The sequence below is a fragment of the Balearica regulorum genome, chromosome 10 (genome assembly GCF_011004875.1).
Source record: "Balearica regulorum gibbericeps isolate bBalReg1 chromosome 10, bBalReg1.pri, whole genome shotgun sequence".
Classification (NCBI taxonomy): Eukaryota; Metazoa; Chordata; class Aves; order Gruiformes; family Gruidae; genus Balearica; species Balearica regulorum.
Window position 1 is genome coordinate 14,854,903 of NC_046193.1, and position 26,554 is coordinate 14,881,456.

The following is a 26,554-nucleotide window of genomic DNA, read 5'->3' on the forward strand; positions in this document are numbered from 1 at the left end:
TGTTAGACTTGCTGGGTGGTAACAGAGCCATCACCTGGGAGCAGCTGCAACACAAGCAAAACCACTCATTTCCCACTCAGCTGTTGTGTAGAAAAAAACCCCCAAAACTAGCACTGAACTGATACCGCCTGATGCCATGCTTATCAGATATAATTTTAACATTTATCACTAAATTTGGTGGAGTAAAGCCTGATACTCTCCTGTCAGCCAAGCTCTCTCACTACTACGTTGTGTGGGAGACTGCACAGCAGCCAGATCTCAGCAGATGAAACTATGGAGTTGCATGGAAAAAACTGAATGCCTTAAATGAAAAGCCATTAAGTGATTTTCAAGAGATATAAGAAAAATGGAAGAAGCGATGTATCGTGATAAGAATTCTCCTTTTTATCAAACAGATTCCCCTTTTTATCTGAGATATAGCAAACAGGCAGCTCTGACTTCTATCACCTTGAACACTTTTGGGCCTACAGGAGAAAGATGAGGAGCATCAGTTCAGCACTGCAGCTCATAGCATGCATCACCTAAATCATTTTTACAGAGATGAGCACATGCAAATCCAACAGAGATTTTGCCTTGCAGTATCTGTTGGGCTGTGGACTGTAGACAGTAGCCTAATTGAATTTTGCTGTGAGTATGTGCAAGCACTTTCAGCGTAGCTCTTGCTTGGGGTGCTAAGCTTAAGCATCATTAAATTGACAAAAATGCAATAGACTTCAAATAGCAAGTTCAAACATTAGACCTACAACAAAATTGTTAGACCATCTTGTCTGGACCCCCACCCCTCCAGGACTGCTCCCTCTGATACATGCTGAAACGCTGTTTTACCTACTCCTGTTGTACCTTTTTTCACTCTTGTATAACATCAGTGATTACCACCTTGTTAACATTCAAACAAAACAATATCCAAGGCCAATATTTTAATGCATTAGCAGCACCCTGTCCCAAGACACAAACCTGTTTGGAGACATTTGTAAACCTAAGCCTTGGTATTCAGTTTTTAATTAACAAAGAAAGCTTAATATGCTATTTTTTTTTTCATCCATCTGGCACTAAAATTGCTGAGTTGTTTCTGTTGCATTTTCAGGAAGAGTTGGGGGCTATTAGAAGAAAATTACAGTATATTTCTCTCTCTATGGTCCACTTGCCTATTTCAAAGGCAAAGGGTATTTGAAATTGAGAAAAAAAGTGTTGGAGAAAATATTAACTATACTCCTATTTTTATGCATTCTTTCTACTGGCAGTAGAATGGCCTTTTTTTGCCTTTTCATGTGTTTCCACTGTTCCATATCAGGTCTCTGCATTTTCCCTCCATCAAATCTTAACACACAAATAAGAAAGGAAGGGGGGAAAAAGGCCAAAAAAAAAGAAAAAAAAAACCAACCCAAAAAAGCACTGTAATTAATGCATTGTCCATAGTTTGATAAAGGCTCAACTTGACTGTTCCAATTTAAAGAACCTGTTGTGGTGAGATGACTTAAAAGTGGAATATTTTTATATTGCAGCCTAGCACTTGTTCTCCTCAGTGATTCCTTTATCCTCCTGGGGGTATCTTCAGGGACTGTACCTTGAGTTTTTAATGAAACTCTGAGTCTTTTCCTTCTGATACTTTCAAACTTTTTGCTGAAGGAAATGTTTGTGAGCTCTGCAGAGTCTTCTGTAGTACTCCTCTATCCATATTCCACCTTGCCTGTTACAACTTTACCGAGTACTGCATTAGAAAGAAATTCAAAGAAACTAGAAACAACTTTGTTTCTAACTAAAAACCAGAGAGGGGAGAACATATAAGGAGCATTTTAGGAACTGCTCTTTTTCCGACTTAAGTTTCATTAGATATCCTGGTGGAAATATAACACAGAACATATGTTCATAAATAAAGTGAACATCTGATTAATTCTGTTTCTATGTTTTTAATTGATCCATTTCTCAATACATAATGCACAAATTACCATATCTAGGTTGCACTGGAAAGCCCCCATGAAACCCTAGAATATGCAGTGGAAGAGGCTTTGGGGAATTTTTAGGACAAGGTAAGCTTTAACTAAGTTCATTCCCCACCACCCCCCTCCCCTTTCTGAAAGGCATCCAGCACACCCCATCTTCACAGCATCACCCTGTGACACCCTCCACACCAGACGTACCACCACCCACCCAAGCCAGCCAAGTAATCCATCAGGGTCAATCTCTTGCTGTGGGACTGGCAACTGCCAGATGCCGCAGCAGAAGTTGAATATCTTTTAGCAGTACATCTAATTATCTATATTATCCAGGGGAGGAAAAGAGATTTCTTTATATCTCCACATGGCAATCAATAGGCGCATAACTTGGAGATACAATCTTTGACTTAACTATAATTCGTAACTTGTCTAGTACCACCACAGATGTTAGCCTTCAAAACAGGAGCTACCAAACACTAGATACAAACTTCTGACTTCATTACTGCAGACACTGACAATAACATCAGCATTTTCCTTCCCTGGGAACAAAGGGCGTGTCTATACAGCTATCGTTGCCATCTATCAAATTCTGAGTGTTAACTGTCTTCCCTCTACAGCCATTTGCTGCAGGACCAAATAGCTGCTTCTGTAAGAAGAATCAGAGAAAGATGGGAAATACAGAGTTTCAGCTCAAGAAGGTTTTTTCTAGCTATGTTTTCTTTCATTAAAATTTCTGTGCAAAGGAACAAACCTGCACAGCTACAGACTCCGAGGGCGTCAAGAAAACGCAAAGATTTCTAGGATGTTCTCAAGTATCAGGGAAATTTTCACAAAGATCAGCTTCTCTAATGAGAATTTTCTTGCCTACGTTGGTCCCCAATACACTCTGCTTATTTATATAACCCAGCATTAATTCTTTCATTCATTTACAAACCAAATCAGTAAGTTTTGAAAGAACGAGAAGGCAAGAATCTTTGTCTTTTAGCCTAAAAGGCAAAAGGGTACATATCTAGGCCTGCTCTAGAGTTTGCTGTAACCAGTACGAAAAAAGGACACAAACTGATGTAGCTTATTCCCCTGGAAACAGGAATTTGAATTTACATTCATTTAATCTAAGCACATCAAAAGGAACATCTTAAAGCAGAATGATGTTCCACAGTTCATATGGCAATTACTATGGGGTCATGTTGTCCATTACTGTGTCTCTTCTCCTGCACTGTATGTTTTCATTGCTTACTAATTACAGGAATGCAGAATCAATTAAGAGAAAATAATGAAAAGGAATATATAATTTCCATAAATAAAAAGAGCCACTTTCTTTAGAAACATTATATAAGCAAATGAAGGAAATCAGCTTTAATTTAACAGATGGCAATCCATTTGAAGACACCGCTCACCACTAAGCCATACTTCCTAATTAGAGAATTTTTTCTCTGTGAACCTTTACTTATTACTGCATCATGATCTTTCCTGCCTAATCTGCTATGAAGGGCTAATTAATAATAACCCACACTAGCCAATGCAGATAGACTAAAGTGAAAAGAGAATTAGATATACATTATCTGGAAATAATGCTCACTCTCTGAAAAACAACTAAAGGACTTTATTGACTAACTCATTTAACAAATGACACTTAAGTAATTCATTGACAAGCCAGAACAATGGCAGGACTGAAAGCCTATTAAGTCATTTTTCTAACAGACATCACACTGCATTGGCTGTAAATTTCTGCTGTAATTAATTAATTAAGACTTAAATATTTCAGTGATTAATTTCTATGAAAAATTCATAAAATATAATGGTGCTTAGGAAAAGAGATTAAGGTTACTAGCATTTATTGACTGGGCTATACAAAAAAAAAAATCTATTTAAAAAAACCCTAGTTCTCCTAGTTCAACCTCAACACTGAAAGCATTTATTGCAAACACTGTGAAAACAAACTGCTGATATTTCTCTTACTTTTGGTGCATTTTCATTTTTCATTTGAGGTCTGCTTTTAGCAGATTTTATTTAGGGATGAATATTCAACTCAACTTAGATGCACCCAGCATTTCCGAGTCCTGTCATCCCAGGACTGCTTACTTAAGGATTTGGCTTAAACCGGTGGTGCACCTTGCCCAAATATCACGGCCCTTCTCCTCTGTTCCCCGCTGAGCGCATGCCACATCCAACCCAACTCATAGATAAGAGCATGCCAGCCTTTTCCACCTAACCTCAACCCTGTGCCCCTCTTCATTGTGCCTTGAGCCTCCTCTCTTCACATAGTGTCTGTCACCCAGCGTAAATTACTGTTCTGCTTACAGCAAGCAGGGAAGTACCTTTTTTTTTTTTTGGCTTTAGCACCTTAGAGCAAACCATTCAGCTCAGGCTGCCTGCTAGAAACAAGGATGATTTACTTTTATCCCTCTTCCACGTGAAAGTCCCAGTCGCACACGGAGGGACCCGGATACCAGCGCAAAGCAGCAGCAAAGCTGTGAGGCACACGGTGCCTACACAGATAAAATTTCCTTCCAATCTGCAGGAAATACTTGCAGTTTTTAAAACCAGCAGGGGACACTAGATTACCCACACTGACCTCCGCTTTACGGCACATTAGATTTCTCCCAATTACCATTCCACTGAGATCTGCAGGTTCAGGCCAACCAGCTGACTCTGCAGGAACAGGGCTAACCTCTTCCATCCCACAGGAAGTAATAACAAGGAAAACAAACTTAGAGGAAAATCAAAAGAAAATAATTTCCTGGCATTCTAGCCTTAGCTGTTATCAACGTATATTGCATTTCACTTCATCTTCTATACAACCCTTTGCATATTCAGCACATCTGATGGAAATCAGCATGGTAGAGTGACAACAAACATACCCAGGGCTCTTCAACCCTCTTGGCTGTATCATTTCTATTTATCTGTTGTCTGCATAAGCCCCTTTATTATAAACTCTTTCTTGAGGCTAAACATTAATGAGAGATATTGCAAACTCAAAGCTCAAGATTTCTGCAAGCTCAATAGAATTTATAAACATTGCAAATGCTTTTTATATAAAAAGCTAATATTTTTAATCTTTTTTTTCTTTTTTGAATTAAAAGCCTCTTTCATATTTGATGTATTAACTGTATTAGCATTTGTTCTTTATGGATATCAAATCTCGATGATAATTATTTGCATGTTAATGCTTATTAGTACATCCAACTGGATGTGAACAATAAATAGAAAAAAGTGTAAAGAGCAAAACACTTCACATTATATATTTCTGGAAAAAGATGGAAAGCTGTAATTGCCAATGATTGCAGCCAAGCCTATAATAACTGGAGTGAAATCTAGGGTGAAACTAATATGAATACCGTAATGTAATTTAACGTAAGTTAGAGGGTTAGTTTATTAAATTTGGCTAGAAAATAGAATGAATTTAGTTTCTTTACATTTCCTCAGGTACAGCATTTTGCGTAATGTAAGCAGTTAAATAATGTTGTCCCCATAGTCCTTCTTAATTCTCCCGATAAAATTCACCTGTTCTGTGAAGCACACAGAAACACCAACACCCTTGGAGCTGCAAAGCCGTGGCGTGAACATGGCTCCAACATGAGCCAAAAGCTGTGCCGGTGAGCACAATGTGCCACTGGTCACACTTCTGCTCCTCATCTTTTTGGTGTATCAGATCTGTTTTCCTGCAACTGCTTTTATGCCAGTATCATTGTAGTGACACTGAGGGTTTGGCCTGTTTGGAGGTTTTGGGTTTCTTTGGTTGGTTTTGTTTGTTTTAAAAGAAAAAAAGATTATTTGGGGTCAAATTAAAGATGTAGCAAGTACAGGAGAATCTCGCTCAGTTTGTTCTTTGGGGTCATTGTCCATCCCTGTCTTTTTATCCACCCTGCTGCCCACTGCCCCAGCTGGCACAAGGAGGGAGAGATGCCCAGAACAGCTCCCAGCAGCAGGAGGGGTAGGATCAAGCAGGGCTCTCTCACCACTCCGTCACCTCTCATTTGCAGTGAAGTTATCAGTCTGTTGGGACAAAACCTGTGTCTTCATGCACAGCCTCACACAAGAGAGGCTGGCTCTGGATCCCACAGCATTTTGGGGAGCCGCTGGTATAGGGGAACAGATCACCCCATGTCCACTCCACCGTGACACACCACCAGCTGCAGGGCTTGTGTTTGTTCTTCATGGGAAAGCATAATCTGTGCTGTTGTGGTTTAACTCCAAACGGCAACCAAGCCCCCTACAGCCACTTGGTCATTTCCCCCCCAGTGGGACGGGGGAGAGAATTGGAAGAGCAAAAATGAGAAAACCTGTGGTTTGAGATAAAGACAGTTTCACAGGTAAAGCAAAAGCTGCACGTGCAAGCAAAGCAAAACAAGGGATTAATTCACCACTTCATCAGCAGGCAGGTATTCAGCCATCTCCAGGAAAGCAGGGCTCCATCTCACCTAACAGTTACTTAGGAGGACAAATGCCATCATTCCAAATACATCCCCCCTTTCTTCTTCTTCCCCCAGCTCTATATGCTGAGCATGACACCATATGGTATGGAATGTCCCTTGGGTCAGTTGGGGTCAGCTGTCCTGGCTGTGTCCCCTCCCAACTCCTCGTGCACCCCCAGCCCACTCGCTGGTGGGGTGGTGTGAGGAGCAGAACAGCCCTTGGCTCTGTGTAAGCGCTGCTCAGCAGTAACGAAAACATCCTTGTGCTATCAACACTGTTTGCAGCACAAATCCAAACCATAGCCCCGTACCAGCTACTATGAAGAAAAATAACTCCACCCCAGCCAAAACCAGCACATCTGCTTAGGATAAAAGGGTTATTCCCTGCTGATTGTTTAAATAAAAACTGCTATGAGACAGTGAGCATACACTTAGACTGTCACCACTGTGACTTGGAGTCCAGTTCTTGAGGGCACTTAAAAGTCTCTTAGCACAGTCCTAGTCAAATACAGCTCTTCAGTGTGATGTAGGACTTGACCCTAGTACAATCTTGGCCTGAAGGCAGGAGTACCAGCCAAGCAAGGCACACTAACACCTACACTATGACAAGATAACCTCTTCTTTCTTTGTGAAAACTGAGTTTAATTGCAGTTTCATTCATGATAATGACCTACATAATTTTCAGTAATTGGATACAATTTATCTTTCCTTAATGAAAAAATGGAAATTAGCAAAGAGATAGGATACTGGAAAATGTTCGTTTGAAACCTCTTCATTAATTATCAGGATGTCTAAACACCACTTTGAGAACTGTACTTATAGAACAGGAATCCAACTAATAATTTTTTTTCATTCTTCTGCAGAGTTTACTGTATTATTCTACTTAAAAAAACCAGCATCTACTTCTAGAAGGTATCTGTTTTATTTGGGTACCATTAGATCCACTTCTGGAGTGAGTGATAACTCCACATATACTTTCTTGAAGAGGTAGCACAACCACCGGCATAAATGTGAATGTACACTCTGAACTCATTATGTGAAGATGATTAGGACTTACTGACATTCTTATAAATTGCTCGGATCTTCCTAGAATTTTTAGTGGGCTTCACATCAACCACAGAATTCTTTAAATCCTTGTTTTAAAATTAATTAATTATTATAATTCACATGACGTTCCTCATAACTAGCTCTGACATCAGCATTTGATGGATGAAACAAAACAAGCTACACTTTGAAAAGACTGGTATACCTGTTATATTCTTGCAGATGACGGTGATTAACAAAACTCAGTGTAACACACTATATTTACCAAGTCTCATTTTACATTTGTCGACTTACTAAATTACTTTGACGTATCTCCAGTTTATGTTCTATTACTGAAGAATAACTACACAACAGATGGCAGTGTGTTTGCATAACATTTTTTTTTCAGCAGGTCAATCTACAAGGTGGTTATAGGGATTGATATATATTGGTAAGCATGGGGATATTTTTGGCAATATCAATCCAACAGCCAGTCAGTCAACATAGTAATTTCTATATTAGAAAGGAGAGATTTAGGAAACATATATAATTATGGACAATTCTTTAAAGAGCAAAATTGTACTACCAAGGACTAAGATTGAAGTAGAGCCAGTATACAGAAAATTACATTTCTAGATAGAATTTTTTTTCAAAGAGGGACCTCAAACCTTTGAATCTTCCAAAAATATTAACAAAGAATGGCTATGAAATAATATTAGAATTCATTTGGTATATAATTAAGTATCTATAGCTATACCTATTACATTCTTCACGAATAAGCAATAGATAATTATGGACTATGTCATCTCAAGTGAAAATAATATCTTGAAAATAATGAAATTATTATAAAGGAAAGCTATGCTGCTCTGAGCGCCATGCTAGTTATTTATTAAAAAACAAAAAAAGCAAATACGAAACAAAATGCAAAATCCTTGATTCCTGGAATATAGCCAAAGATATTTGAATGAAAAATTACATTTTGCCCTTACACTGCAGACAATCAAACATCTCAATCTAATGGGAATGACTTTGGTTGTCTCACTTCAGCCACCATTCTGCAAGGCTACATAACGTGACGGTACTGATTAACAAATCAGAAGAGCTTGTTCCTCTGTTAAAACAGAATGACTAGAAAGCAGGTAAAAAATAGTCAGCCTGCAGCTCAGGATGCCTGGCTTCAATTCCCAGTGCCACCCTTGGGCTGTTGCCTGGCCCTGAACAAGTGACTTCAAGTACTTTTGTTTCAGTAATTAGGACAGTGATTCCTTCTCTGAGACTTAGGAATATAAAGCATTATATCAAAGTGAGGTACAGCTTTTAGTTATAGTTGATACACCCTGCAAGTAGTTCTTGATTTTGTTTGGTTGTAAGAATAAGTGACATTTCAATTGATTTTCAGCCAGAGACAGCTAATATTAAAGACTTTCAGTCAAAGTATTGAAATGAAATAATAATGAAAGAGTTAACAGAAGACTATTATTGTATGTTCTTCCTAGGAACAATAAGATGACAAAGTTCTGATTAATTAGTGCATTTTTTAAAAAGAACATCTCTTTTGGCATCCTACTGCAACGTATGATTGCCATTGGGGAAGGCAGGGAACAGCTGTTTTCCACGAGACATTCTAGCTTCTCTCTGTGGGTGAGTATTTCTATTTGTGATATACCCTGCTTAGTGCCAGACCACTAATTTTTAGTAATGCAGGCTCTGTCTTTGAGGCACAAAAAGGGTGAAGTGGTGTAATAATTTGGAGGTTGAAAATTCACTGCCTGATGCCTCCTGTAGTAAATTTGACCCTGGAATATTAAGGGGTGTTAAATAAATTGGACAAAGAGGTGTTTGGGGAGTAAAAGTGCCAGACACACTGCCATGAATGAGCAATTAGATGTTCACGAACCAGCTTATCACAAATTACATGCCTACGATATCTATTACTGTAATGACCTTGAGAGTTGACTCATATTCTCCCTTAACCTAATGAGCATGCTGAGTATAATCAATTACGTCTGCAATTAAAATTATAATTTGTCTAACAAACTCTTCTTCGCTTTCAGACATTTTTTAACAAAGCCTGTTACCTACTGGTAAAAGATAAATATTAATTTTCTGTTGTGTTCTCATTTTTTCACTTACTCTTTGGCTAATTTATTACCTCTCCCCATTATTTTTTAAGTTTTCAGCAAAATTTAGTTAAGTTTCAGTCCTGAATGTCACGGGATAATTATAACATTTAACAGCAATTTATCATTTCCCAACAGGGTTTGCAACCTGTCTTTGCCCGACTATTGAAATTTGTTTGTGTGTTCCACTCGATGACTACTGCAAATATTCTGCCTTTCACTTCTATACACACACGTTCTGTTTTAGTGGAGTGACCAAAAGATATTCTGCTGAACAGAGCTGACATCTGTTTGCCAGCCCGGACCTGCTGAGGTCAAGTCAACACAACGTAAGCAAAACACAGCCCTAACCATTAAGGAACAGGATGTCATTCATTGCAATCTAGTGCTAATTATAGAGCCAACCAGCCAGGCAACTACAGAACAACTTTTTTGCTTATGTATCCAGGTGTTCAACAAACACTTGGAAAAATTAACATGGAGATTCAACATATTAATCATCAGAAAATGGAAAGAAATGGAAGAGGGATTTAAAAAAATGGGTCCACGCATTTTACATAAAGAACAAGCAAAGGAAACCCTTACAGTTCTCAAGGAAGGACAATCTTGGCTCTTCCAATGTACAACTAGTTCAACGTCTCCAGAGTGCTGAATTCCTCCAACTGAGCTGAGAGAGTTTTGAGTGAAGCCATGTATCTCTGAACAGTCACTGCTGTCAGGGCTGTTACTGCACACGCTGCCAGCGAACAGCACCCGCTGGCACGCAGTCCTCACGGCGAGGGGAGTGAGCGCTTGGCTGGCTCTACACCACAAACACAGCAGCTTGGCCTCAGGCAAGCGAAGGCCAGGATGTGTAACTGCAAGCCTAAGTCTGCAGGGCATCACACAAAGATGCTCCACCAAATAAAGCCAACCTAGAATAGCGCTCTGCTCAAGGCAATATGCTCTACTAAATCCTACCGCTAGCCTAGCTGCAGCGAGCTAGCTCAGCGATAGCATGTTCCCCAGCACAATGGCAACTAAATGCATGCCCAGGTCCATACAGATGTGCGGACTCCCACGCAGGTAGGCTCAGCGCTTTCTACAACAGAACAGGCAATCTGTCTCCCTGCTTCAATCTGCTGCCAGGCAAGCCCGGCAAATGCAAGCAAAACACAGCCCTGACCGCTAATGCACGGGATGCCATTGCTCGTCCTGCAATCTGCTGTTAATTCTAGACCCAACCAGGTAGGCAACACCTGAGCCACAGATGCCGTCGGGGCGTTGCTGTGGCACGGCGCTGTGCCGAGGAATTACAACCCAAGGAGTTTTCTCGCCCAGGACAGCGGTGTTTTGGCACGCAGCATTTGTCATGCAGAAGGGAATTAGCTGAAAGACTCATTTCCTGCTCCCACAATCTGCTCTTAAAACTCCCAATTAAGTGAAAGTACGTCAAACTGAAGAGCTTTATTTGCTTACTTTCCTTCTCCAACACGCCTTCTTCCCAGGACCTTCACGTACTTAATGGTCTCTATGAAATATTGATGTCTACCTCAGAAATGAGGAATGATGAAGCTGTTATTTATATGAAATGAATTAAGTTTCCCACAGAAATGAGTTTGTATCCTCCGGATTTTGGATCCTTGTAATGTACATCTGGATGGGGCCTGGAGGATGACGGACTGCTGGGGAATACAGCTAAAAGCACAGGAAATGGGGGAAAAAAGCCCCCTTCAGGTACAGAAATATCCATGAGTCACTCCTCTCAATACGCTACAGATAGTGAATAAACTATCCTATATTTTGTATTTATTTTTGTCAACAAAATCTAATCAAAGTTCATTTTTTTTTAGAAACTCAATAGTTACACTAAATTAGATTACATAGAAAATTAAATCATAAATCCATGTAACTGGGCCCTGCCTCTGTCTCTGTTGCTCCAAAACACAACTTTGCTCTCTTGAGCACCTCATTTAATTCTAAGAGCCTGAGCTTCCAAACTAGTTACGGATTTGATCATTTAATAACATGAAACAAGTCATTGTGTGGGGGAAAATTTATTATTTAATTAGGCCTTACTGGTAATCAATAGCAATCTATTAATTCATTAATTTGCATATCCCTTGTTTTTATGTGTGTCCACAAATTCTGTTAGTTTTTTTTTTTAAATTTATGAACTTTCTACTTTCTGTATGCAAAAGGAGATGCTCAAACTGTATATATTAAGTAGAACAAATAATTGAGCAGCAGGAATGCACATATGCCCTATAGAACTGACTGCAGGACAAGATTTAATACTGAAAACAAGGAAAAGAAAGAAAACAACAGGGCCTATTCTCCCCAGGATGCATGCATAATTCTCATTAATGTTAATGAAAGATGCTAAATGTATGCACACTGAGGGGAGTTTATTAGAACCTAATAAATTCTGGGATTTCTTCCCCCTTTTTTTTTTTTACTTGATAGTTATTATAACAGTGAACTTCTTCAGGTGAAGTGGAAGGTATTTAAAGAAAAAAACCCCAATATATCGAATTATGCTTCATAGGTTATTTTTTCAAAATACTATTTTGCAGTTGGAATTACTAGATTTACACATGACTAATTGTAGGTTTAAAAGATAAACTATATGAAATCAAAGAGTTGCTTACACAAACAGGGTCAAAACTGTTTGTATAGAAATGGCAAAAGCTCCATTCATTTAGTCCACATATTTTCACAAGCGAACTGAACCATTTATACCAGAGAAGAATCTAGCCCCAGACACCAAGGTTGTTCTACTTACATGGGACTCAGAGAATCGAAGATAGGTTACAGATTTATATTCTGCCAGATCATAATTCTAAACGTAACTCGGGGTGGCCTCACCAAAAGGTGACAACTGAAAGAATGGCTTTTGTTGAGCTCAGAGATGAAAAAAGCATCCACTAAATACGGTGTGAACTGATCCACTCCTCAGTCTGGGCAGAGTGACCACCCCCTAGTGATAACTCCTCTCTGGCTGAGGTGTGCTGGAGGGCTAGATGAGAAAACAAGTATTATCACAGTGTTATTGTCTTTTCTATACCTTCTCAATGGAAAAGTAATAAAGCTCATTCACAGATCCCTCAGGGGAAAAAAAAAAGTGCTACCTCTGGGCATTATATTTACTTTAAATACTCAAACTAGACTTGAAATCAAATAGAGAAATTCAATATTCATGAAATCAGATAGAGGAATTCAGCATTTCTGATTTTAACATCTTTATGGGCAAGATCAAGACAATCGTTCACATAAGCACTTTCCCTCTGGTCTAGCTTATTTTCTTCCAGCCCCTCACAAGGAGAATTTGGATCAGTGATGCCAGGCAGACAACATGAAATAAAGATTTTCATGGTAGCAATGAAGGAAGTAACTCACAAAAAATATAAATGAAAAAGAAAAGAAAATGGTTTGATTTTTCAGAGATAATAAGCTGGGAGATTACCAAAGGAGAAACCATTTTTCTTCTTCAGAAGACCTGAGCAATCTAGCAAACACAGGATGCTCTTCCAATCTTCTGCCTTTACCACGGGGTATAGACTCCCCCTGCTCCTGGCTGGAGAGCCTTGCTCTGAAGTGCTACTGGGCAGTCCCAGGGAGAAGGGACAGCATGTCCAAGTGGAGAACCCTGAGAAACTAGTTTGTTTTTCAGCATGGATGAAGCCCATTAAGGTTATGTCTGTGGGGGGTGATGCAAACAGACTGAATTTGTTAGCATGGGCTCAGGTCTGGGCTAAGAGGCTGCTTCTGCTCCTGGACTGGGAACGTCATATGCAGTCAGAACAAAGTTTCTGCCCATACTCATATGCAAGGACCAGTGCTAAGCGCGGTGTGTCCATGCACAAGTCCCCTCTAAATAAATCCTGCCTGGTAGCACTTCAGAGCAAAGCTCTGCAGCCAGGAGCAGGGGGAATCCATACCCTGTGGTTAAAGGCAGAAGATTGCCAATTGTAGCATCCTTCCTATAAATTTGAAACATTAATATACTAAAAGAAATTTAAAAATACCTAGACATGCTTTTATTTACAGAATTCACTATTTGGAAGTTGCAATTTATTTTTTTCCCTTTAAAATCAAGGGGCCGCAGAGTGCTTATGTATTAAAAGAAAATCATAAGCAGCAGCAGCTAATTCAGACACAGAATAACTTATTTAAAACACCTTAACCCTGACTGGCAACTTATCTACTAGTCAAGCAGGGAATTTCTCTCCAGAAAAGTCCTGGCAGTTGTGCTGAACTGCATCCATAAATGCTGATTTCTTTTATGTGATCCAAAACTGAGAAGAAGATAAACCTACTAACCTGATTTTACCAGGTAACTGCCTACGCCTAAGTAAGAATCAGGCTTTGTTTCATTATTATTCCTTTCTCTTTTCAAAGATACCTCTCTCACCATTTGGCACAAGTGTGTGTGTGCAATCTGTCTGGAGACACCGGCATTCAGGTTTCTGTAAAAGGGAAGGGGTTTAGAGTGTTTCTTCAGCTCTTCAGGGAGTGCTATCCCTCACTTGCCTAAAAAAGCACCACAGTGCAAGCAGCAGAGCATTGCTCAACAGCTGCCACTAAAAGAGTAAAACAGAAAACAGCAGTGGGGAGTGACAGACCCCTGAAAAACACAACTAGTGGAGACACAGTCTTGGGGACTCACCACAGGAGCAGCACTGCAAAAGCTGCGAGCAAGTGAAAGGAAAGGCAAAATGGCGAGCACCACACAAGAGGTGTGCTGGCAGCATCCTCATTCAACCTCAGAAACCGCTGTCCCAGCAACGTTTCCATCACCAGCCAGTGTGGGCTTTTCCTACCGCTAACCAAATGAGGGGCCATTTGAAAAAGCTCCCAGAGACTGGATTTTAAAGGCATATTTCAAATTCTTGCAAACTACAGCTTAGCATTATGGAATGAGCAGCAACCCTGCATATGAGTGGTCTTGGCAGAGGGCACCCAAGCAGAATCAGGAAGGATGGGGAAATGAGGCTTGAGAGAGGGACTTTGCTTTGTTTTGCAGGAAGCTCTTGGCTTGTCCAGCCTAGCTGGCAATGAGCACTATACAAAAACACCTGCAATACCCAGAATGATTGATTTTTTTTTTTTTTAAACAGTAAAAATATTACATACTCTTCACCCTGTCATCCTGTCTGGAGCTTGCTGAGCAAGTTTTATTCTATTATTTTAATCTTAGTTTTCCATTTCTAAATAATTTCAAGCAGAGGCTTTTCTTTCTCTGAAAGTCCTACATGGGTAGCATGGTGCTGCCAGAACAGAGTAAAATGCATGGACTAGATCAGATGTACTTGTATTTCAGATGTGCTTAGAATTTCAGCAGGTTACAGGACAGCATAACCACCTACTCTTTCACGTGATAAAGGAACACAGGGCTAGGAAAGGTCTCCATTCCTTTGCTATCACATGCAAAAGCATTACATACATTCTTCCCCTACTGACATTTTTAAGCAACAAACTCAATCAAGCTGTGCAGGCTCTCTGGGACAGCTTTAAGTAGCTCTTTCATTTTCAGAAGGGAACATGACTCTAAGGGGGCAAAAAAAAAAAAAAGGATCCAAAAACATTTTCTTTATTATTGCATTGATAAAGCAGGCAGGACTTTAATAAATGGGTTCCCTTTGTCTGGCTGAAACTGGGTCATTAACAGGAGCAAACACTGGGATTCTGCCCTTCCCTGGGAGACCTGGGATGTCACAGCATCCAGCCAGACAGCTGAGGCACCAACATTTAACACAGATCAGTCAACTGAAAATGCCTTTGGGCAAGAACACCCAATAAACTCAACCACAAAACAGTTTAAGTGTGGGTAAATGCCTGCTTAGAAGGCACAGTGTGCATGAAGAAAAGAAGTCTGTTTTGCACATGACCCTTTGACATCCCCTGTAATCTGTGGTCAGCATAGGAATAATTTTATAGTGTTTCTTCTGAGGAAGCAAAAGTAGTACCTGGTAGATAAGAACGCAAAGACGAATGTGCAAAATCACATGAGGTCAGAGCACTAGCACACAATATTCTGTTACAAAGCATTATATTAATTTTTAGAAAGCGTCAGTCAGAAACCTATTAAACTGAAGTCTAGCTTTGCGACACTTGCTTAATAAACAATTTTCACCTACTACAAAACACAGAACAGCATCAAGTTACACATCTGAATTAAACAGGAATGCTTTTGCACATTTCTTGATGAGTTACATTCTAGTTGAATGCAATGTTTTGTAACAAAAAAAAAGGCAGGAAAAAAAAAGCAAGCATTCCCTGTTAAATGAAGAGGTTTATAAGATACGAGCTTGACGAAGAGAAAAAGTATTATGGATGAGATGGAGCTTAGAAAGAAATTCATACACTAACCACACAAAAATTAATCAGACAGCCTTGACTGTGCTATTAATGATTTTAGACCTCATGCATTGTCTGGGATTTCCAGAGGTTTTGCATTTACAGTACAATAGGTTATTTGTAGGACCTGTACTCAAGAGTGGCACTTGATTGATTGTGCATTCGCTGAGAAAGAATGATTTAAATGCAAAACATATTGCTGTAACATGGGAACAAAGAAGTGAAAGATACTTTCTAATTAAAATAGGATTTTTGATACTAATCTCAATCATTGTGGGGCAAATGAAGAGCTGCATGTAGAGCAATTAATGGATTTCTCAACCCCTCCTTGTATTTTTTTTTTTTTACTGAATTGGCATTTTGTGACAAACAGAAAGCATTTCCAAAAGACGTTTTGTTTTCACAAAGAAAAAGTTTTTGTTATCAAAATACCCTGTTATAATATTTGCAGAAGAAAACTTTTCCACCTTTCATCTGGAAATACTTTCTCATTTTGAAATGTAACTCTGTTTATAAAAAAAAAAAAAAGAAAAAATTGAAGAGCTTTCAACCTCCCAAATAAACCCTTCTGAATGACTGATTTGTTCAAGATTCTTCTGTCATGAAAATTGTAAATATCTTAACACATAGCAGAAAAAACCCCAAAAAATGTAGTACATTTAAAATGCTTTTGTCAAAGCAGGAACGGGCTCACCCGGAGCTACACAGAAGGGCAGAGCGTGGGGAGCCCTGGCAGCGCTTAACCCTTCCGTGCAGTAATCACTCAGGTGGGCACTGTGGGCAGCACGAAGCAGTGTCCCAGCACAAGCAAGGCTCTGTGGGATGACTGCTGGCTTTCCACTTGGACTAGCTGCTGGCACAGCCACCGGCAGCCCCAGCCTCTCCTCGGGCTTCCAGGGCTCCGCTGACACATGATGTGGCTGCTGGCGACGGGGACAGGCACATCTGTCCTCCCACGGATGTTCCTGAAAGTGCGCACACCCTTCGTGTTACACACATGCAGGTCTGCACGCATTACCCGTGGTTTAGCTCTCACCTGTTGACCTTTGGGTGAACAAAAAAGCCAGCAGCCAGCGCTCTGCAGGTCTGCTGCTGAAGGGGATTCTGCCCAGCAAGGGAAGAGCTAGACACTGGATGCGGCCAACGGAGCTGCCTGGCTTTTAGTATCTGTACAGTAATGCAATTTAGACAAGCATTTGAGCCCACTTGCTCATTATAGTTTAATTTAGACAGCATCAATAACTCTGACTAGCTCTGGGGGTATTTTTGGAATTAAACTACCCAAAAAGAATATTCATCCAAGAAATCCATATGGCAGGAAAGAAGGGTAAAATTTCTAGCATGGAACAGCAAAATCTTCCTTCTTATTATCATTCTTCGACTTACATCGTTTGAAATTTCTTTTACTTTCCTCAATTATAGTTGCGCATTTTTTAATATCCTGTTTTGTTTTTCTTTACATTCTAGTCCATACAGACTACTCTGTGTTTGTGCAGGGACAGAGAATGATATTACTTTACAAGTCAAGGGTACAGCATGTCATGACATTCACTACTGGAAATTCAAAATCATCCAGATTCAGAACCATCATAATTCATTGCTAAAGAGAATCTTTCAAAAATTTCTGTCTCCATCCCTTCAGGGAACTTCACAACCCAATATTTCTAGATCAGACTTCATTATCCAGGTCATCATTTCAATTTATCAGTGCCTTGGAGCCTTTGGTATTCTCAGCTAGGATGGTGTCATGTCCATCAATCACTAGGCTGTTTCCACATTCCCAATTTTCTTTCATCTCCTTCAGTCTTCAAAAAACTGCTATAACTTTACATGGGTGCATATTGGACACAGACCTCTCTTACTTTTGTCAACTGTTACCATGTTTTAAGTTCAAGAGCTGATCTGTACAAACGATGGGGACCTTAAGAACCACTTTCATTCTAGGTCATGCATATTATTATTTGTATTAAGGGAGGGTTTACAGATCCACCAGTGCCTCTTTGGACTATAAGCACGGCAAATAAAAAAGCAATATGATGCTTTTCCTGGAATGTTTATAGTTCAGTCAAAACTTAAATGTTACATGCCATGAACAGGAGTAAGGACCTGACAAAGAAAAGAAGAAATTGGGACTCCAGGGCTATACCCATTAATTGCTTCAAGGGACTGAAAGGAGAATTAGGCCAACACAAGGCAAATTTTGAAAAGGGCCTTGAAGGAAAGGGCAAGAATTACAATTTAGAGTAAGCAGAAAACAAAGAGCTAGCAAAAGGCTTTAAGAGAGGGACAGTAAACTAGCTGGATGCCCCTTCTGCTTTCCCCATCTATGTAAGGGGTGGTATAATCCTAGCTTTGAAAAATATACACCACTGACATCCCACCAAAACCTACCCCAATCTAAGTATAGTACTGAAATAGAAAGAAAATTATGAGCTCAAAACAGACACAGCAGCCCTGAGAATACTGAATTTCCTGTACCAATTATCTATCTGCAATATTACATATTCTCCAACCAAACACTATTAGTGTGGTTCTCAAAGCAATTCAAAGAGACTGCTGTACTTCATCAAATCATTTTTGGACATCCCAAAAGCTTTCAAGAGAATCATAGTTCTTAAGAGGAAAGATGATTTGTTCACATCAGTACAATCTGTTTTTCAAAAACTTGTTTCTTCCATGGTTTTTGTATTTGTTTAGAGATAAGAAAAATCTTTGCATTTCTCAAAAGCCTGCTTTTTTTTGTTCTTTTAAAGAGCAAAAGGTGGTTTCCAATACTTCATTAAACAAGGACTCACATCTGCCAGTCTGCAGGGAAAGCAGGCTGAGGCATCAAAAGTATTGCAGTTAGTGAATTTGATCCTTCTGATGCAATCAGTCTGCAATGCGATCTGATTAAATTTAAAGACTCAAACCTGAAGTCCAGTACTTCAGGTCCAGAGATAAGTAGACAAATAGTATGAAAGAGCAGTCTGCTGTGGGCTTAAATAAACCCTAGGCTCCACAGTTCAGGTTAAGATTTCTAAAGAATGCAAGCCAGGTGGATTGATTTAACATAGCATTAAAAAAACATCTGGGAACAAAAAACATGTACATCAAAAAATAATTGTGAGACGATCTTCTCAGTGTAAAATAATTAGTGGAATGTGTGACATATAAAATAAATTTCTGCACATATACCTACACTGCCACCATCAGCCTCGCTTTCTTATTTATTTAGGTAAACCTGTAATTGGCAAACAGGCACTTACTCATGGATAACAGCGGAGGTGCTGAGCTGCTGGAGACTTTGACACTGCTGCAAAATAGAGTATGTGTTCATGTGTGTTTGTGCAATGGATACTTGCTGTGCAATATTATCTTGTCTCTACAGATAAATTAGTTGCATCATGCTCCTGCCAGCTTGATTTGTTTAGCCTTTACGGAGTACAGAGTACATGGAGTTTCTTGTGATTGAATCTCACATAAAAGGTAAACCTGAGAGTTTATTCTACACTATGCTATACATCCACCAAGGCAGCTAGCGCATTTGCTGACTTGATGTTGAAAAGAAGGCTATAAAATATACCAGGAAAATCTGGAAACGTCACTCACTTGACATAGCAATAAGAGCCCTGCATTAAGATGCAGGGCTGATTTCCCTGATCCATGAAATTGCCTGGATATTTAAGGCATTCTCGAAAAGAATCAGCACAAAACTCACCTTCCATTCCTGGCACAAGGACACCATGGGTTTTGTGTTCTCCAAGAAAAACAGAGCTCAAAATTGCAGAGATAAATATTCTTTAAGAGAGGACCTAAACATAATTTCCTTCCTTTCTCAAGTAAGAAGAAATAAGTATTCAAATTGTCTTTGATACTGGAAGATGGTCATGATAGCTGACACACTGCTCAGAGATGCTCAGGTTCTCTGGTGTGAGTTGGTGCAAGAACCTCTTCCAATAAAACAAAGTGTGCAAGTTGGTGACCACCTTTGGAGAGGGACATTTGTCCCTCTCATAAATAGGTGACAGGGCTGGAATAGGCACAATCTATGAACAACTATGAAAAAGATTATGAAGCAATATATTGTATTATTTTATGGTCTGAGACCTGGGACACAGTTCAGAATTTCTTAGCAAATGTATATTTCCAGCTGCTAAAGGGTAAGAAAAGACCCATCTACACTTCCAAAGTAATGATGAACTGAGGGTCAGGTATAAGTACAATTTCTTCCAAAGACCCATCAAATGCAAGCACACAGACTGCAATAATGGGGGGGATTTGAAAGGACCATAAGCTTCCCTAGAACGCTGTCCTGCAGGCTCTGCTAGCTTAGCTTCAGAGGACAGTATCCACGAGGAACAGAACACAGGAATAATGGATCTGCATATTAGATTGTAAATAGCTTCCCACTAGGTAACTAGGAAGGTTTTAGTCCAAAGGCACCACTAAAGTATCCTGACACTGCGGTACATGGTACATCTAACTGAAAACTGCACACACCAGCAGGTTTCACATCAGCACAATGAACATGGCAGACAATCTTATCATTGATTTCTATCCCAAATCACACTGAAAGGGTGATTTAAACCCTTTAAACATGGTGCATGCATTGCACATATAATTTTCAGTATCTCCACAGCAAAAAAAGACCTGAGACTCATGCTCAAACTGAGGTCCAAGATTTTTCTTGTGCATGGATGACCATTCTTTCTTGTTGACAAAGAAAAAAAGAATTTCTTAATCTTCTTCAGATAAAATTTCTCAGTTGATTTTTGTCTTCAGCTAGGCTGAGAGCTCTTCCCATATTATAGTAAAGCTTTGCACTGACAAATTTAACAGCCAGTACACTTCCCCTGCTTCCTGTAATTCTTTTGCTACATAGCACATACAGTAGCCTACATTTATACAGGTATACAGAATTACACAAAATACGAATGGAAAGGACTCTTGAAGCCATCTGGTATGTGACCCCATTCAAAGCAAGATCAGCTACACCTAATTAGCTCCTGACATATGCTTGCCTACCCTATTGAAATAGAGTCTCCACAAACTCCCTTGGATATTTATTGTGATGCTTTGCTATTCTTATTATTAGAATGTTTTTTCTAATGTTTAGTATGTTCCAGAAATTTTAATTAAAAGTTCTCTTAAAGGAAGAGTGGATTATTGTGCATTCTGATACATGAAGAAAAACACATACGGAAACACATGACACATTGAATTTAAGGTTCATAAATTATTTGTAGATCACATAGGTGGTTTTTCAAACTTTCTGATTCAAAACATTTTAAATGGAACTAGCTATTTATGTATCCACCCTATTGTTCACTTCAAAGAAGATCTTGATCATAGTAATTTCTTCCCCAATTCAAGTTTTGAAAGCTCTAAGTTCTCTAAAGAAAATAGTTGTTGGCATTTTTTGGATGATAAACATCCCAAAGTGATGATGATAAATTACAGTGTCGCCCAATGATGCAGAAAAGTAGAGAAACGCAAACTGCTAACCTCTGATTTATGAATACATGCTCTTTATTACAGAGTCTAGGGGTTCACAGCTGTTAAGAGCAGGTCATTTTCATCTCATTGCTTATTAAAAGTATGAGAAGGAAGCATGAAGGGTGGCTACCATTTTGCAACGTATTGAATAGATTAACACTTAATAATCTTTGTCTCCAGTACAAATACAAAATGATATAGAATTTCTTGCCTTTTTAAGACCTACATAAGCGTTTGTTACTGTTCACAATCATAGAATGGTTTGGGTTGGAAGGAACCTTAAAGATCATCTAGTTCCAACCCCCCTGCCATGGGCAGGGACACCCTCCTCTAGACCAGGTTGCTCAAAGCCACATCCAATCTGGCCTTGTACACTTCCACAACTTTTTCTTCTTCCTCCTATTATCTAATCTAAATCCATCCTCCTTCAGCTTAAGGCCATTACCCCTTATTCTATTACTACATGCTCTTGTAAACTGTCCTGCTCCAGATTTCTTGTGGGCACCCCTTTAGGTACTGGAAGGCTGCTATAACGTCTTCCTGGAGCCTTCTCTTCTCCAGGTTGAACAACCCCAACTCTCTCAGCCTGTATTCACAGGAGACGTGCTCCAGCCCTCTGATCATCTTCACGGCCCTCCTCTGGACTCATTCCAACAGGTCCATGTCCTTCTTATGTTGAGGACCCCAGGGCTGGGCACAGTGCTCCAGGTGGGGTCTCATGAGAGCTGAGTAGAGGGGCACAATCACCTCCCTTGACCTACTGGTCACGTTTCTTTTGATACAGCCCAGGATACAGTTGGCTTTCTGGGCTGCAAGCACACATTGCTGGTTCATGTTGAGCTTTTCTCCCACCAACACCCCCAAGTCCTTCTCCTCAGGGCTGCCCTCAATCTGTTCTCCACCCAGTCTGTAGTTGTGCTTGGGACTGTGCTGACCCATGCGCAGGATCTTGCCATTGGTCTTGTAGAAACTCATGAGTTTCACACAGGCCCACCCCTCAAGTCTGTCAAGGTCCCTCTGGACAGCATCCCTTCACTCCAGCATGTCAACCGCACCACACAGCTTGGTGTAATCAGCAAACTTGCTGAGGGTGCACTCGATCCCACTGTCCGTGTTGCTGACAAAGATGTTAAACAGCGACAGTCCCAATGCCAACCCCTGAGAAATGCCACTTGTCACTGGTTTCCACTTGGACATTGTTACCTCAACTCTTTGAGTGTGGCCATCCAGCCTATTCCTTATCCACTGAATACTCAATCTGTCAAATACATGCCTCTCCAATTTAGAGACAAGGATGATGTGTTGGACAGCGTCAAATGCTTTGCACAAGTCCAGGTAGATGACATCAGTTGTTCTTCCCTTACCCACCAACGCTGTACCCCATTGTAGAAGGCCACCAAATTTGTTAGGCATGATTTGCCCTTAGTGAAGCCATGATGGCTGTCACCAATCACCTTCTAATTTTCCATGTGCCTTAGCCCAGCTTCCAGGAGGATCTGCTCCATGATCTTGCCAGGCACAGAGGTGAGACTGACTGGCCTGTAGTTCCCCAGGTCTTCCTTTTCTCCCTTTTTAAAAATGGGGGTTGTTTTTCCCCTTTTCTGGTCAGTGGGAACTTCACCGGATTACCACAACTTCTCAAATATGACAGATAGCGGCTTAGCAACTTCATCCGCCAGTTCCTTCAGGACCTGCAGATGCATCTCATCAGGTCCTATGGACTTGTCCACTTTCAGCTTCCTTAGATGGTCTTGAACATGATCTTCTCCTACAGTGGGAGGAGATTCTCCCAGTCCCTACCTTTGCCTGTGGCATCTTGGGCGCTGTGGCTAGAGCACTTGCTGGTGAAGACTGAGGCAAAAGAGTCATTGAGTACCTCAGCCTTCTCCATATCCTAGGTAACAAGGTCTCCCAGTCCAGAGAGGGCCCACATTTTTCCTTATCTTCCTTTCATCACTGATGTACCTATAGAAGTTTTTCTTGCCACCCTTGATGTCCCTGGCCAGATTTAATTCTATCAGGGCTTTAGCTTTCCTAACCTGATCCCTGGCTGCTCGGACAATTTCTCTGTATTCCTCCCAGGCTACCTGTTCTTGCTGCCACCCTCTGTAGGCTTCCTTTTTGTTTGTCCAGGAGCTTCTTGTTCACCCATGCAGGCCTCCTGGCCATTGCAGAAGATAGGAAGTTTTACATCTAGTTTTGCTCAATTCATATTAGCAAATTTTCTCACATTTTAATATAATCATTCCTATAAACCTTTTGTTTACACAGAAAAAAAACCCATTTGTCCAAGATATTAAAAGAAGTCCTATGATCTGCTTGTTAAAACATGTTGATGTTAATGACAAAATTTACTACTACAGAAAGTATTTAAACTGAGACTTTCACCTATCAACAGGCACTCCCAGTGAAACCCGCCCAATGCACTCCAGGTCACAAGTCAAGGAATCTGCTCTGCTGCCATACTGAAGTAAATTGTATTACATTCCCTTCATCACTCCTCAGCTTCCCAAAGCTTAGGGATTTCCTGATTTCTTCTTCTCTCTCCCTATTACCTCTCTGTTAAATATTCAAAGCAGGCAACAAAAAGGAGTACGAAAAATAACGTCAATACAGCAAATTGGAAAGAAGTAAAATGTTTCTATATGCCATCATTTGGTTGTTACAGTTATGTTAATCAACCCAAACAGCTTCTCTGAGACATCTAATTTGATTTTACAAAGTGCTAACCCATAGCCATATTTGACTTTCCTTTGATTCCAAATGTAAAAAATAGCCTTTATCTAATGTTCAGGCATATAATCTAACTACACATGCATTTGCATTACGAGGCAGTGAAACATGGCTGGAGAGCCATCTTGGATGTTATCTATGTTATTACTCAAGTGGAGAGTATAATCATAAATCCTTCTCTTCCCCTCCAACCCCCCACCTTTTTTTCAGAAGTACACTTAAAGTTTTTAAGCTTCGCTGGCTCCATTACATTTGAACTTCAGTAACGAGAATGTGATATGAATATGTAGAGAGAAAGCATAGACAAAAGGTATATTTTCATAATGTGGTTCAGTTTAACTGTTCCTATAATTAGCTACAAGTCATTAGGCAATAAAAAGACAAACAAAGAGATTATGAATGGAAGGGCAATATTTTCTACATAAAACAAACAAAAAAACTTTAACAGCTGCTTCTTTTCTAAGCCTTTCCTTGCATAAATACGCCCAGCAGCTTAGAAAATATATTTTCATGATCGAAAATTTTTGTCTAGAAAGAAAACCTGTAAACATTATCCTGTGCAATTTCAATAAAAAGTATTTACAGCTATTGTGCACTTGGGATTTTTTGATCTCAAGGATAAAATAATGATACAGCAATGGTCTGCAGATGACTAGCTTTGATCTTTTATTAGTTCTTATAATTGTCTCTTAATTTGTATTCTGCATAATAAGCACTCACCTTCACCGTTTGTCCAGCTTCAGGACCATCCTGTAAGCAAAGGGAGAAGTCTCAGGTTAGAGGAACTAACAAGGGTCATACAGGGATTCAGAAATCTTACTCAATAATCATTTACATCCAATTTCACTGTATGTTTAGCATGTTTTCCTGGGCACCATTCAACACAAAGTTGTTGGACAAGGCGCCTTTCCATATCAAGTCATGGCAAAGTGAGAAACTGTATCTTAGACCAGAAAAACAACAGTTGTTATTTTTCATTCTTTCAGATCATATTTTTTAATAGCTAGCAATAGATTTCTGATCCTTGTGAATACAAAATCAGACACGTAAGTGAGAATTTAATCAAAGCACGCTTGCTTAAATCTTATTCTAATGAAATGGGCCTAGTCTCCTGATTTGCTTTAAACAGAGCTCTTTTTTTGGTGTAAAAACACCCAGCACAAATAACTGAAAGGTCAGAATTGATAACATATTTACATGGCTACATCTCTATGCCTGCATATAAATAGCTGTAAGCAGGAATTACCTGTTTCCATCAGAAGCAAGGGGTTACTTGCTGAATAGGGAGATGTGGCTGCCTTCTCTAGGTCAATCCTGCAAACATTTCTTTGAAGGAAGAGTATTTGCTGAAATACTCACAAGCAAACACTACGTTTGGGAGCATTCGCAGGCTTATTTCAAAGTTTTGCAGTTATTAATTATCCACACTTTTCTGCTGGTTTGCCTTTTAGATTTTTTCAATGGCAAATCTGGCAGACTGCAATGCAGTTACTGTGCTTCTTTTATTATTATTATTTTGCATTTATTGCCCCTCGAAATTTGAATGTCCTTTTGTCATTGGACTAGAGGAGAAGGTTGAAAGCTTGATAAAACAAACCATTAAACCTTTTTTAGTTGACTGGTTTACAAACCTGAATTGAAATGGTGAGGGAGGTGCCGCAGAAGTGTTTCTCCACCACGTTGCCAACCCTTTGCGCCACATGAAACAAATCGGCCACTTCCTCAGGACACAAGTCACGGAAACGCTCCACTGGCCGCAGAGGACAAACAAGGACGTCTGAAGGTGGTATTGTCAAGGCACAAACACAAGTCGAGTGGTCCAGAAGGACAAGTGTCTGAATCCCTAGTCTGTAATCTGCTTCTGTGCACCTTTGAATTGCCTAAACTCTTCCTCTCCAAGGATTACAGCAAGAGCAACTAAAACATAAGGCTAAATACAGAAAATCATATGATGCTTTGTTCAGAAGTTGTTTTCTCAAATCCCTCAGACATGGGCAAAGTGAGTAAACTAAGGTCCGTATGTTACTACTGAGATTTCTAAAGGAAAGCAAAGTTTTCACAGACTTGAAGTGAACATTTTGATGGAGAGGCACTCGTATTTAACACCTCTGAAAGTCAGAGACATCTTGTTTTGTAATTAAAAATGAGGGAAAGCCAAAGGAATTTAAGATGGGTTTGAGTGTGTGATCTGAGACAGCAGTTTCACAATGCTTTTCTATATATGTAGTATGTATTCTTGAAAATCTTGATCTTACATCTCTAATTTTAAGTACATAATGTGAAAAGCTGACAGTATGCTGATAATCACAGATCATTTACTTCTACATCACAGTAATTACCATTCACAAGGCATGCTCACCTGTATATTATATGTTTTTAGAAATACATTAAGATAATTAAGACTATTCCCTTTTAAGCGCAGTGTTCACAACACTGTAAATATACTTTGATTTTATTCTACCTTGGTGACTACGCTTCGTGAGTCAGTGAAATGAAGCTATAAAGTAAACAA

At 39.7% G+C, this 26,554-nt stretch overlaps 1 protein-coding gene across 9 annotated transcripts in view; it reads right to left on the reverse strand.

Annotated features, from left to right (window-relative positions):
• FHIT (fragile histidine triad diadenosine triphosphatase) overlaps positions 1 to 26,554 on the reverse strand; it is a 615,120-nt gene that overhangs the window by 125,189 nt on the left and 463,377 nt on the right. For all 9 annotated transcript variants that reach the window (XM_075762300.1, XM_075762299.1, XM_075762304.1 and 6 more), the window contains 2 exons: positions 25,674 to 25,819; positions 24,763 to 24,792 (listed from right to left, as the gene is read on the reverse strand). In XM_075762300.1, coding sequence (XP_075618415.1) covers positions 24,763 to 24,792; positions 25,674 to 25,819 — 176 coding nt within the window. The remainder of the gene's footprint in view (positions 1 to 24,762; positions 24,793 to 25,673; positions 25,820 to 26,554) is intronic.